This window comes from Thermobia domestica, chromosome 5, assembly GCF_964235325.1.
Source record: "Thermobia domestica chromosome 5, izTheDome1.hap1.1, whole genome shotgun sequence".
Lineage (NCBI taxonomy): Eukaryota > Metazoa > Arthropoda > Insecta > Zygentoma > Lepismatidae > Thermobia > Thermobia domestica.
Genome location: NC_137458.1, coordinates 6,039,692 through 6,054,821, shown reverse-complemented (window position 1 = coordinate 6,054,821; position 15,130 = coordinate 6,039,692). Strand labels below are relative to the sequence as shown.

The 15,130-nt window shown below is 37.2% G+C and overlaps 1 protein-coding gene across 1 annotated transcript; it reads right to left on the bottom strand.

The window, feature by feature from the left end:
* Positions 1-2,962: 2,962 nt before the first annotated feature.
* On the bottom strand, positions 2,963-4,282 carry LOC145684582 (uncharacterized). Its single transcript, XM_081756974.1, has one exon. It carries the CDS (start codon positions 4,239-4,241, stop codon positions 3,036-3,038), a length of 1,206 nt encoding a protein of 401 aa, XP_081613100.1. The 5' UTR covers positions 4,242-4,282; the 3' UTR covers positions 2,963-3,035.
* Between the last annotated feature and the right edge of the window lie 10,848 nt (positions 4,283-15,130).

The window sequence follows — 15,130 nt, the reverse complement described above, 5'->3', positions numbered from 1 at the left end:
TATACTCACAAACTCGAACACAATATTTTAGAACAAATGTTACATCAAAAACATTTTGGATTCCACTCCTCGGACATCGAACCAGGACAATCTGCAGGAAATTACTTTATTCCAGTATTCTGCCTCTACCCATAGTTTATTATCTAGGCATTTGGAGACGGGTATTCCTCTTTACGTATTCATTTTCTACGATTCGCTAAGTGCGAACAAAACCGTAGTTACAAAAAAATTTTATCCGAAGATACCAACTTCATCACAATAGCGTTACTGCGCCATGAAACCTTCAGCACCGAAACACCAACTTGCTATTTTGTCCTCGTTTCGCTCCGTCACTCGGTCCTTTGTGTTTTTTTTTTATGACCACTTTTAACATTCACCACTTTGGTTTTCTTTCGAAGTTAATTTTTCACTTAAAATCATCCAAAATCTTTTGTATTTCGCCGAAAATTATTCACACTAATAAAATCCGTACCATCCACTATGGATGCTACTCTTCAAGGCGTCTGTCTCACAAAGATGATTACGGGGATTGGCTGATAAATCTCGACAACAATAGGATGAACAAATCGTGATTTAAGATGAAAAATACCGACCAATTAACTTTTGACACCTGATAATTCTTCGTTTACGTCAGATGATGCACGTAGAAGAAAGTAATGTTCGATTTAAAGGACTTTTTAAGAATTTATGTTAAGATGGCCGAAAATATAGAAACCAGAAATTATTAAAAATTTACGTAGAAAATTATGAAACTTTTATAGATGACTCCTAACTTCAGAATTCGATAGGAAAATGTTCTGAAGACATGAAAAACACTGAAATATGAAGTTTTTACCACAAAAAATCATAAAACCCAAGAAAATATACAAAATGACACAAAAATTCAATATACTACACTTCTACGAACTAAACTAACCTAACCAAGACACCATTTTTCCTAATGACACGAAATACGACCAAAAAAAATAAGATTTTATACCATGAAATACATATCTATCTACAATATCTAAATTATTTATATATATAGGGTGTTCCAAATTTTCGTCACATGATACCTGTCATCCTGGGAGGTATCACTCTTCTGTTTCTTTTTCTTAATTGTTACTTTCTTTCGTTTCTCCTATCATACTTTCGACCGTTGTTAGTTGTGATTCAAGTCAGCCGTCGCCAGTAACACCAAAACTAAGAGGAGCTGATAAGCAAAACTTGTGTTCCACACCAACTTGCATGGATATCAACATAACGGGACTTAAGTTATTATGGCAATGGAATATTTACATCGTTTAGTTATAAAGGAAAGTAAATGTTTAATATTAAAGAAAATCAAGAGGGGAGAATAAGTAGCCCGGGAAATTAGGCAGGCCAAGAGGATACTTCCTTTTTCTTCAATAAATAAAATAAAAGTTTAGATTCACTGCTAAATTTTTGTATCATATCACATAAGATTCACCAGTCTGCAATTCTTGCCATTAAAACTTCAATTTATGCATAAATTAAAGTATATTTAATTCTCAAACTCAGGTGAGCAATTGCCCCCCCCCCTGCTTCCCCGTGTTGTGCATAGCCCTCCCCGAAACAAAAATCCTAAATACGCCACTGCCAACGTCAAATATGGAGTAAATCAGCACCCTCAGGTAATCTTGTAGGTGTCATTATCTTCGACCTATTCATGACGTCAGAAGGACAGTCGGAACAAAATGGTTCGAGAAAGGACTCGCTTGTCGTCCGTCGATAAATCATTCTTCGATTACTTCTGACATTCGGCACTAATGTTAGGTATACTATAAATGCCTAACTATTTTGGAGTTAAAAGAACACGTATCTTCATCAGCAAGAAATGAGGAGACAAGGAGTTATACCACTAGTGGTGAAGTTGTTTAATATTTGAGTTGCATACCTAGCTCTACTTTAACATGCCTAATAGATATTTTTGCTACCAAAAGTATTTTTTTAGAATTATGAGTTTCGGCAAAAATTTATTTTAGGCAAGGCAATGACAGGAACGGATTCATCTGAACCTGTTCCCGCAGTTACAGTTCCCAAGAACGAAAGACAGAAAACAACGTGTCCTGCGGGGCTCTAACCCGCCTTCACTCGCTAACGCTCGCTCGGCAATACTACGTGAATCAGGAACAACAACGACATTAGTGAGAAAATATCCATGTGAATTAGGAACAGCAAGGAAACAGTGACAACCTGTAAATAATACTAACAATGACAGGATATCACAACCTTGCCCAAAGTAAAGAGTTACCTGAGTTTCATTCAAAGCAATTTGGTCAAAGTTGTCTCATACTTCTAAGGTGTCTTTCATAAAGGGTTATTCAAAAAGGGCGCGCAGGTTTTGGATCGTGTGGCAAATTTTTGTTTCTCGGTTGCCGACATTGTTTTGTATTGTTGCTCTACCCACAAACATTCCGGTTGTCGCCTTAGTCTGAATTTCTCGCATTTCTTCAGTCTGTGTCTAGCCATGGAGAAGTTTACTATAGTGCACCGTGTGCTAATTGTGAAAACTTTTGATTAGAACGGGGAAAGTTATGCAGCGATTGTCAAGAGACTTCGCGCAGTTCTAGAGCGAAATGAGGTACCGAATGAATCAACAATTCGCAGACTTATGAAAAAATTCATTGAAACGTGTTCAATGGTGAACATTAAAAGTCCTGTGTGACGTCGTCTGAGTAAAACAATGCAGTGTCTGGCAGTGATAGCGAATTTCACGAATAGAGTTATTGCATACCAGCGCAGTAGAGAAGGTCATATGTCCGACGTCATTCACCATACCTGAAATCGAAATGTGTGATAAAAACGTTTATGGATTTTGTTAGTGTTTAAAAAAAAAATAAAGTTCATAATTTGATGTAAGAAAATCGGCGTGCTTTTTGAATAACCCTATAGATAGTACACCCCCCTTTTATACCTTTACAAAACAAACACAAATTATTCGATTAACTAGTAAATGTCATTCTTAAGATTTTACAAGTTAACTAATTTCGGTTAATTACAATTTCAACATAAAAGAGGATATTCAATAAAAATCAGTATAAAACATTCACATAAGGAAGATATGTAGAAAATGACTGTAGTTCTTCAGGAGTAATTTTCTTCGAACGACAAATAATTAATAATCGTAATTTGTTCAAATAAATCGGAATAATTTTCAGAAAGTCTCCTGTTAGACGAGGCAATGCCATTAGCTTTAGTGCTCTCAACTCTAGACATCTGGTTATAACTGCTTCAATCCCAACACTTGTTACTTGAATACAACTAGAAACACCTATAAAATGCAACATTGGACAATTAAGAGCTACCATTTGGAGACACGCATCGTCTAAGTTCTTAAGGCTTGTAAGTTCTAGGTGTTTTAACTTTTCCTTTGTTCCCGAAAAGCAATTTTGAAGAAAGTGTATTGTTATTGGACTTACTTTAACTAAGACAGATTCTTCCAAAATCAATCGTTGAAGATTAATTCTACCAATACAGTTAATACCAACTTCAGAGATATGCGTGCAGCGTAAAAGCTCAAGTTTCTGCAAGCTCTTACATGATTCAAGTGCACAGACACCAATATCTGTTAACAGTTTTGCATCCACTGACAGTCCTAACAAAATTTCCCTTTTCTTACTAACCAAATACAACAAATCACTGTCTCTGATCTCCCAACAAAATGTCACATGTATTTCCACCAGCCGGGTGCACTGATCAATTATATTTCTCATGTAACCACTAAGCAATTTACATTCAAATAAAGAATAACTAGTGATGTACAATTCTTCCAAATTTGCAAAATTTACTAAGACAGATATTATTTCTAAATTGATAGAATATGCATCCAAATCTAAGACTGTTAAATTTAAGTTTGTACTTGCTAATTTTAAAAAGGACTTAGCAATTATTCCTGGACTGTCTTTTATAACTAATGCACGAATATTTTTACACATTTCCGCACATTTTTCAAGAATAACATTCACTTTGTCCGCATCTGTAATCTCTAAAACACCAACATTGGTAAGTCGTGTCAAAATATCATTCAGGGAAGTTTCGTCTTGAAATTTACTAAAACGTAATTTGACATTAGTCAGAAGAACTGGGTCGTTGACCAAAAGCTGCCAACGACGACAAACATTCCAAACTGAACGACATAAATCTTTTGCAGACAGATACGAGAATATTGCAAACAAAATCTCGTTTGGTAATTCATTAATATGGCACTTCTGAATATTTCCTCTGGCTACAGTAAACATTATTTCTTCTGTGAATTTTGCCGTTAAATTGTCCAGGTGATTTTGATCTGCAACAATAAAAAGACAATAAATTTTAAATACAATATTGTTAGATTTTATAATCTTAAGAGAAAGTAAGCATATTTTAAAAATACGTATAACTGATTCTACAATAGTATTAGGTTTTAACGTAAAGCAATGTCCAAAAATGGCATTATATTAATTAATACGTTACACCACACTGAAATGCTCTCATCAGTGGCGTATTTCCGATTTTGTTTCGGGGGGCTTTGCTAACTTTCGGGGGGGGGGCTTTGCCTGAAAATGTGAAAATTCTGCAAGATATTTCATATACTTTACTATAGTAAGTAAGATTCGGGAGGTTAAGCCTGGAAGCCCCCCTAGAAACACCACTGGATCTCATATATATCTGTGAGCAGGGAAATACCAGAAAATCCTGGGAGTTCGAACCTTCTGCCCGAAATACTGACTTTTCTGTAAATTTAGTCTAATTTTAGGAATGATTCTACAAATTTTAATATAATTTACCCTCATATTGAATGTTGACCCCCCCCGAAAAGCTTTATTCCTCCCCCAAAATAATTTCTGCGAATGTGCCTATCTACGTGGCCACAGAGTCCCGTTACCACTTGATCAGTGGCGTATTTACGATTTTGTTTCGGGGGGGGGCTTTGCTAACTTTCGGAGGGGGTTTACTTTATTATAGTAAGTAAGATTTCGGGGGGCTTAAGCCCGGAAGGTCCCCTAAATACGCCACTGCCCTTGATAAATGATTGCCATTCAGTTCTTTCCTTGTAGTCATTTATGTACGTTTAGTGGTTTATGTTGCTTATTTGCAGAGGTAACAGGACTTTGTGGCCATCCTGTATGAGTGTAGATTTTCATGTATAGCTCTTGAAAGAATAGGAAAAAAAATATTTTTTAAACTATAAAATTGATTTTAAAGAATATTGAATATTTCATGGCAACTTGGTTCAAGTGTGTACATGTATAAAAAATGTAGAGAATGTATCAGATTTCAAAAATAAAAATAAAAATTGTTTCTGCCTTGCAAGTTTTTAACATAGCAAGTTTACACATAGCATTACACGAAGATGAAAGAAATAGACTAGGATGTATAGAAAGCATGAAAAATGGATAGCGAGATTAAAATCAGGAACGTCAGGAAGCAAAGTATTCTACCGTTTGAGAAAAGAATCTTCGAGAATTAAAATATATAGGTCGTATCTATAAAACAATTTATTTATTTGGCATATTTCATTTAGATCTGCGAACGCGGTCCACGGAATAAACACTGGACTATTAACTGTAAAGAAAAGTATAAAATGGAAGTCGACAAAGGGATTATTGTGGAAGGTAGGACTAAAGAAAAATCTCATTAACAAGAATTTTAGGAATGATCCAAAAAATAGATGAAAAGATTGCAAACTTGGCCAATAATTAATTTTTGAATAACGGGCCACAAAATTTTTGAACGGCCCCTAAATAGAGTTTCCGTATTTTTTACAGAATAAGCACATCATACTGAGTTAAGTGATATTTTGGCGTTGGCTACATTATATATAGTTCACCAGATATAAGACGTACAAGAAAATTTTTGATTGAATGAAATATATCGGCAGTGGCGTATTTACGATTTTGTTTCGGGGGGCTTTGCTAACTTTCGGGGGGGGTTGCCTAAAAATGTGAAAATTCTGCAAGATATTTCATATACTTTACTAATTGTAAGTTTTCGGGGTGGCTTAAGCCCGGAATCCCCCCTAAATACGCCACTGTATATCGGTCTTTTTGAATCAGAACCGCAGAATGTTTGAACGGCCTCTAGATCGAGTTTTCGTATTTTTTACGGAATAATCACATCATACTCAGATATAAGGTGTACAAGAAATTTTTTGCTTGAAATATTTTGGATCTTTCGATCCAAAATAAAAGCCTCCTTAAGCAAGCTGTATTTCCAAAGCGAGAAAACTGTTCAGTTAGTGTCGCTTTAGAAAGAAACATAACCTTCACACAAATTTTGATTTGACTTTCAAACTGTAAGGCTTATATGTACGGTGTTTGTTAGCAGCGTTAGTCATTCTCAGTTACTCTGATACGAACAGCAGAAGTTCTCTCGTGATGAAGAGAACGACGCGTGACTTATTAATATCTTGCCCAAGTCTCCTATTCATTTCCGAGATTTTCTCTCTCTGGAAAATGTGTCAGCTGAGAGCTTTCGCGTGGAAATTGATGTTAACTAACTTTCAATTAAACCACCTGATTAAACTCTCTTTCACCCACAGACATATTTCCTTGTTCATGGTGATGTAACGGCGAATGAAGCTGATGATAGAAGTATGTCTGCTGGAAACAATGAGTGATCATAATAAAATGTTATTTACATTCAAAATAATCGTTGATCTAATTATAAGGAACTAAAGGAATTAAATAATTAGTGTCTGCGATAAAAATATAATAATAAAGTTTCGGGTTCAAATCATCGCCAGAAAGATTTGATTGTCCCTGTCAAAGAGTTTTTTTTTTTTTAATCTTACCACGCAAATACGGAAATACTAGCGGACAAGACCGATTTTTCTTTATTCAAACTCTTTCCAATATGTTATTCTTAATACCCTGGTGGTAGATTGTGGTGGACAACATAGTGCCCGTGGATTTTCTCGGGGTACTACCGTTTCCTTCCACGTTCTCATTCCACCAATTCTTCCATCATCATTGCCTTACCTTAAACATACGTGTCTCTTAACCGAAAGGGCATAATCGTGGGATGTTAAACTAAAACATTTATTTTTTATATTGGAGGAAATTTATTTAAGAACAATCAATTGAAATTCACGGATCTGTCCCAAAATCGGTACACAAGAAGAAGACGGTAATAAGATGTAGTGTTGCTAGTATGGTGCCCATGGAACACTGCAGGTACGTTAGAGAGAATTCTAAAAAAATTGTGCCCACAGGCAGGTTTGAGCCCACAGATTGCGCCAATGAGCTCTTTTGAAGGGACATATTTTTTAATTGAAAATTTCACAATCGAATTTTAACTATGTCTAATGGATGTTTTAGTAACGGCAAAGAGTTCCGAAATTGAATAAAATTCAGCCTACTAAGCAAATAATCTTGCATTTATCACAACCAATTCCAGTTTCCTACATTACTTTTTTATTTAGGGGGAGAGAATGTTAAATTGGGGAGGGTACGCCCAAGCACTTGGGAGGATGGGCATATACGCAGTACTCGCCTTAAAATCACTTGTAATCTCATCTAACGGCCCTACAAAAGCTATCCCAGGTGGCCGGTCGTAAAGGTGCTGAATATTTTTTTCTGTGATATAGTGTCACACGCTTGGAGTAGATCTTGAGATAACAGAATAACAATTGTCTGTTCGGATAATGGTCATTCATAGTCCCACAATGTCCCACACATGCTCGATAAGACTTAGGTCCGAAAAGGTCACCACGCACAAAGTAGGAGTCGTATACCGAATAGAGCATGTTGATTGCCCTGACAATATGAGGACGAACCTAATTCTGCTGAAAGACTGACTCCCGCAAAGCGTCCAGATGAAGTCGAAGGACGGAATTGATTACGTAAGCACGTTCTGTCTTGAATGAAGACTAGAAACGAGCTGGGTACATTATTGCACCCATATCAGATGTCTATGTGTGGGTCGTGTATGGCATGAGCGAACACATGCTGGGTTTTCCTTTTCACTTGCACTTCAAAGCGCATACGCACAGCTTTCACTTTGTCCAGGTACAACGACAGTTATTGCTGAATACCATGTCCTTCATTTCTCTCTTCACTGCTGCTCTCTTTGGACAAAACCAAATGTGATTTTGGCGATGAGCGTATGTTAAGGGATATCGTGCGACAGGATTGCTATAAGATAGATCTACGTATGTTAAACAATGGATTGTTTAATGTGCGTGCGGCTATATAAGGAACCAGATGACTCTGATTGAATTGGTAACAGTAATTTCGTCAGTTAGATGTTTAAAATAGGCGTTTTGTTGCATCGTTCTGGCGTCGCAAGTGCAGACTATAATCCGTACATACACGAATAAATTCACTCACACAACTACACTTGTGTTGTTCTATGACCTTCAAGATACTGTCAACATGACTTATACAGACACTACGATAAGCCTGCCACCTAAAAATGACCGATGTACCGGGACTTTAAAATCAGCATGCCTCTACAGACATAACATTCTACGTTGCAAATGTGTTTGTAGCGTAAAAGTATATAGTCTATTCCTAAATGTGTTTCCAAGAGTGTAGTTTATAGTGTAAAATATCTTTATATTTGTATCTGAAAGTATTTTATGAATAAAACAACATAAAAGTAAATAACGGGGTAAAACCAATTCTTTCATTACAACCAAGTTACAAATCAACCTCATGGTTATTTATATTACCAATTCATTTTGTGCTTTACAAGAATAGTAACTCTACTGGGGAATAACTAAAATAACAACGTAACCATATCAAGTGGGAAAACAATCATCAGGTAAGGTAGTTGGTAGTCCAGATCTAAGGTGTGACTTCACTCACTAGGTATAGCTGAATAATGGCCGTTTCCGAAGTCCGACTGTTAGTGTAAAGTCCTCTTATCTCTAATACATATTCGATAAGGCGTTGGTCCGGAGACCTGACGAGCCAGCGTAGAAGGCTTATAGCAAGTCGAGCATGTCGAGTTGCTTTGAATTGAAAACGCAATGAAGGTACACCCCAATATTTATTCTCCGGTGGATGAAGACGGGAAACGAGGGACTGTATAGCTTATTACACCTACACCCCTACACCAGAATATCATGCGCGTATCCCATATGGCGAATGCAAACACGCGCTAATTTTCCCGCTCAGCTACTTACAACCCCAAATTTCTAAGGCATATGATCCACCTTGTTGAGAATTAGAATAATACATGACTGTAAGAATAATGCTTCAAAAAGGACGAATTTTCTCATATATTTTAAAGCAACACTCTAAAATTTATGTAAATTTCTTCTTAAAGTCAGGCTTAAACCTCTTGACGTCTGTGGAAAGCCAATGGTGTGCAGTTGCAACGTTGTCGGATTTTGCTTAGGTTCGTGAATAGACATAACGTGAAACATTAACTCGAGAAATTAAGATATTAAAAACAAATTGGTTCTTACTAATTTATTAACCTTATAGTGACATATGTAATAAGGACGTACCTTAAAAATTGCTTTCTCCTAATCCAGGAACAAAGCTATCAGACAACGTTGCCCACCGTGCATTGGATATTGTGAAAAGGAGGACATGCCTTAAACGTCATGAGGTTTAAGCAGGACTGTAGTATTGTAATTATACGAGTATATGCAAGCACACATTGCATGTATATTTAAGAATCATATCCCATTACGTACATTTTCATAGTTTATTATGAAAATGCGCAGAGCAGTTATTGCGTATGCCGTCAATACACGTGGTCCAAGGTTGATTTCAGAGGATAAGAGCGTTGATTCAGCTTCGTGAAAGAACTTACTTCTAACGACGACTCAACAGTTTGGGAATCACACAAACCTACGGAAAATCATGATTTATAAGTATGAATGCATAGAGAAATAGAAAAGATAAACTGAGCAGAAAGTAATAATGAAAGAAAATAGGAAAAAGTGAGATAGGGAAGAGCAAGGTTAAAACAATGAAAAGAGAAGAAGAATCCACTTACTACATTGTTTGGAGTGAAATTATATTTTAAGGGCTAGGGGATATGATGGTAGAGAATAAATAGACTGTTACTTATGGAAGATTTTAAAAGAATGACACACCCCAAGAAGATGTTAGCCGGGTTACATAGAAAAATTTCATCTTACATGGCAACTAGTGCCGGTCTATCAGAAATGATTGAATATTCATAATCATAATGATGATGGACGCGAATTCAAAACTTAACTTTTGAGATTCACATAAGTATCCTTTCATTTCCCATTACTTCAACAAAACCTTTGAAGTATAACTTTACAATCTCTTAAGGTATGTTTAGGTACACGCATCATCGTGCTTTTGCGTCAAACATTTGGTTTGTTGATACTACAAGAAATGAGTGAGTTTTCTATTAGGAAAATCTTATTTAAGGTGTTCAAATTAATACAGGGTGAACAGAAAGTCTCTCGCTGAAAACAAATATTAATAACAAGAAAACTAAGAACGTTAGAGCATGCGGTTTGCTGCAAATAATAGGAAAGCTCAAAACGTTTTTTTTTTTTTTCTTACGTGATTTAGAGAATTTCCACATGTGCTTCATTAGTTGCCCATGCGATGTCACATGCGAGACTTGCACTTCGGAGACGGTCTTCTTGTGTTAACGCATGAACAATCTGCACTTTATGTGCGTATAACTTCAAGCGTTTATGTAAAAATTTTAACACATTTGACCTCGGAATGTCCAGTTCACGTGATGCGCAACGCAAGGACTTCCGTGGGCTTCAGGTTACAGCAAGACGAACAGCTTCCACACGTTTCTCACTAACACTCTGTCTACCGCTTCTATTACGATCGAAAACACTTCCTGTTGTAATAAATTTGCTATACCCTTTCTTTATTCTCTTAACGTCTTGTGGCTGGTGTCCATACTCTCTCCTGAATGTTCGCTAAACTGTGATGGGAGATTTTGTTTCATAACATCACAATACATACTCTTCGCTTTGTGTTGTGCTGACGCCATTTTTAAACAAATGCCTGTCGCGCTGCGGTCAGCTGCAGTAAATGGCAACCTAGGCTGTGGCAAATCTCGAAGTATCATACAAGCGATGTTTTCAGATCGTATGCATCTATCATTCTTCGTTTTCTTGTTATTAATATTTATTATTAGAGAGAGAAACTTTATGTCCACCCTGTATCTGTGTAATGAAGCTAGAATTACTTACTTCTTGCACACGTGGCATTCTTAATTCTAATTCTAAGGGCAACGTGGCTCAGTGGTAGAACTCTTACCTCTAGTGTGTAAGGTTACTTGTTCGATCACCAACCATGTAAGTTTGTGGTTGACAATATCGTGTCTCTGGATTTTCTCGGGATACTCCCGTTTCCTTCTACTTTCTCATTCCACCAATTCTTCCTTCATCATTCACTTGCTTTAATCATCGTATCCCTTAGCCTAAAAGGGTATAATTGAGGGACATTCAACTGAAATATTTCATATCTAATTCTAATTCTAATTCTCTATTCATTCACAACAGCTACCTAATTTCTAATCTACAATATACTCTTTTGAATCTCAGAGAAAAGAACTGGATATTCTATCCTATTCTTGTGCTTAGCGCCTTTGTCAGATTAGATAGAATAATAGATCGGATAGTATACTGAGGTAAAACAATACGCTTTCATTCTGTTAGAGCTGTAGCTGTTAATTAAATGTTTTGTTGATATTGGTGTAAATTATATCTTGTTGAATGAACTGACGTCATCGATGGTGGTTGTTGAATTCATCATTCTGAAGGATGTGTCTGTAATGCATAATAGATATATATTTTTATATATTTATGATCTATCAATGAATGCTCTCATTCATGAATTAGATGGAAGACGAACTTTGGAAGCGATGACGTCAACAGGCGAAGTGAAAGCTAGATTAGTGGGCGTCTAGAGCTACCAAATACCTGTTGCAACCTGTGTTCCCACACGCGCATCGATTGAGAATTCAGGTTGTAGAGCGCAGTCAAAAGCGTAATCAATATCAGATGGAACAGCGAGGACCACTATCCATTTAACACCTACGCATCTTCTGTTGCAGAAGGCTAATATATTGCCACCACAAATACCTGTCATAAGATGAAAAAAAAAAAAAGAATTTTCTCGAAGGATTTCCTGTCGCGCTTATTGGTTTCGTAGAATATTCAGTGTCTTGTCTCCCATTCGACATTTATCTACTGAGGTTACAAGCCTTGTTTACCTATTTTGGAAGTCTTTCTAGATGATATTGTCTATCTGTCCATGTACATGTCCGTCGATAGATATCAGTCTGCAGACGGTGGAAGAGCGAGAAATGTTTGATTTGAATTTTAGCTTACCGTCTCTTTCAGTAGCCAGGCTATATTAGAAGCGGACCTACAGTTTAAGGGGGCAGATTACTTAAAGTGTTAGAAAAGCTAACCATCTTTCTTTTGCCCGTTTTTCGTAATTGAAAAGAAATAATGAAATGCAACTTACCACAATAATAGATAATGTTATTCTACACCCAAAAATATCGAATCAAAAAAATTCAGAGTTGCCATCCATAGCAATCACAATGTGGCCAGAAAGTTATTAAAATTGCACTTCCCCATCAGGATCCTGCCGCCTACAGTCGGACTATTTGTCCATGCCAACCAGATGCCACGGTCGGATTGCCGGCTCCGGACACCGGCGTCTTTCCGAGCGATTTTCGACCGCGACTAATAGTTGTCTTGCCGAGCAGTCGGCAAACAGCCGGAAATTAGCATTAAATGCGCCGGCGCCGCCGTCGAAAAGAGGCCGGCATAAGGAGTCGGCAGAGGATCGGAAAGAGGCCTTTCCGACTGTTTTGCAGACTGTGACGGTCGGCAACAGTCGGCAGAGAATCGGCAAAGGGCATTTTATTTTACGATATTCGATTGTTTGCTGCCTCGGCAAAAGGTCGACAACTTTGAACAAGTAGATCGTCGTTCCGCCGCGGACGGATAACGGATGCCTCCGGCGGCAAACCCTCTTTCCGACCGCGACTTCCTGATGGGGTTTCTGTTTATTACAAAATGAGTATTTTAAAAGTAGGTAATACGAAACCAAGACAACATGATAAGTCATCAATTACCATTGAGTTAATCTTTCTAGTCGCTGCCTTAAACTAGATTTTTGGGTAATTAATATTCTGGCCACACTGTAATTTCTATGAATAGCAACACTGAAAATTCTTCCGATTCATATTTTCGGGTGTAGAATAACATTATCTATTATTGTTATAAATTACATTTCACTATCTCTTTCCACTTACAAAAAACGGTCAAAAGAAAAATGGTTAGCTTTTGTAACATTTTCAGTAGTGTGCTCCTTAACGTGGAATTCGAATCACATGAACTCCCGCTGGAAATCGAACCCAGATTCTACGCCAAAGGTGCTTACACTAACCGCTTATCCTACGATGAAGCTCAGCAAGAGATGTATTTAGATATAGATTAATTGCTAGAATAAGTTTTATCAGCTCCACTATCTGTGGAACGAGTGCCGTAACAAATTTCTTTGTAGCCAAGGTACAGGAGGGCATTTGCAATGGCTTCAATCAGCGGGGTGAACTCGGTGCAGAGGAAAATTTATGAGGTACCGGTACTCCATGAGCGAGTTATTTTAAAGCTCTAACGAAGAGCTGAGACTAGACAGTTTTGTCAGCACGCATAACGATGATCGCCCTTACAATGATCCGAATTTTTGTTATGTACAAAACTCGTATACACAAAATTAATATTCTTGGAAAATCATATTCACGAGGAAATTAAATGTCGACTAAAAGCAGGGAATTCGTGTTACTATACGGTTCAAAATCTCTTGTCGTCGCGAATTCTGTCGAGGAATTTGAAGCTTAAAATATATAAATCGATAATCAGGCCTGTTGTTCTATATGGATGCGAAACATGGTCGCTTACACTGAGGGAAGAACATAGACTGAAAGTATTTGAGAACAAGACGCTGAGACGAATATTCGGACCCAAGAGGAACAGGAATGGGGAATGACGGAAACTTCATAATGAGCAACTACGTAAGTTATATGGTTTACTCAACATTAGGGTCGTCAAGTTTAGGAGGCTTAGGAGGACAGGTCATGTAGCTATAATGGAAGAAAGTAGAAACGCCTTCAAAATCTTGAATGGAAGACCAATCGGAAAACGACTATTAGGAAGACCTAGGCGCAGATGGGAGGACAATATTAAGATGGATCTCGCAGAGATAGGAATACAAAGTCGAAACTGGATCCAATTGGCTAAGGATAGAAGTCAGTGGAGAGCTTTTGTGAACGCGGCGTTGAACCTCCGGGTTCCATAGGCCATAGAGTTAGTTAGTTAGTTGGTTAGTATTTAGTTAGTTATATATTCTTCAGTGGATAGCGTGTCATAAATTTGAGAGATGGTTCTGCACACCAAAATAAGAAAAACAAATATTCATACAAAGGTATATTCTAAACCGTATAGTCTCCAAGCGACTACTTGCCAAAAACGGAAGAATAGCAATTTAAGTGTTTTCTTGGACAAGCAATCTTCAGATTTCGGCGCCTTCTCGCTCTTGCTTAGAAACTATGCGGTTTGCGGTATTTGGATCAAACGATCCAATATATTTCAGGCAAACATTTTCTTATAGGCCTTATATCTGAAGAACTACATATAGTGTAGCCAAACCTAAACTATCGCTTAACTCAGTATGATATGCTTATTCCGTAGAAAATACGACAACTCGATTTAGAGGCTGTACAACCATTTTGTGGACCCGGATCCAAAAAATATTTATTGGCCAAGATCGCAATCTTTTGATCTCTTCTTTTGGATCATCCTAAACTTTTTGTTTTATATTTTTTAAAAATCATAATTTGGTGAGTAGGAGAACTTCTCTCATTTATGGTACATGGAGTACACAGTGCCTCAGTGTTAGAGCATATACCTCTGGTGTGTAGGGGTTCGTGGTTCGATCCCGGCCAACTAAGTGTGTGCTGAACAATATGGCTTCTGTTGGTTTTCTCGGGGTTCTCCCGTTTACTCCCACTTTCTTATTCCACCAATCCTTCCATCATTGTTCACTTACTTTAATCATCGTCTCCCTTACCCTAAAAGGGCACAATTGTGAGATTTTAAACTGAAAGATATATTCTATTGACACCCTTTACATTGCTCCACTTGCATATTCTAATAGATATAGTACAAAAT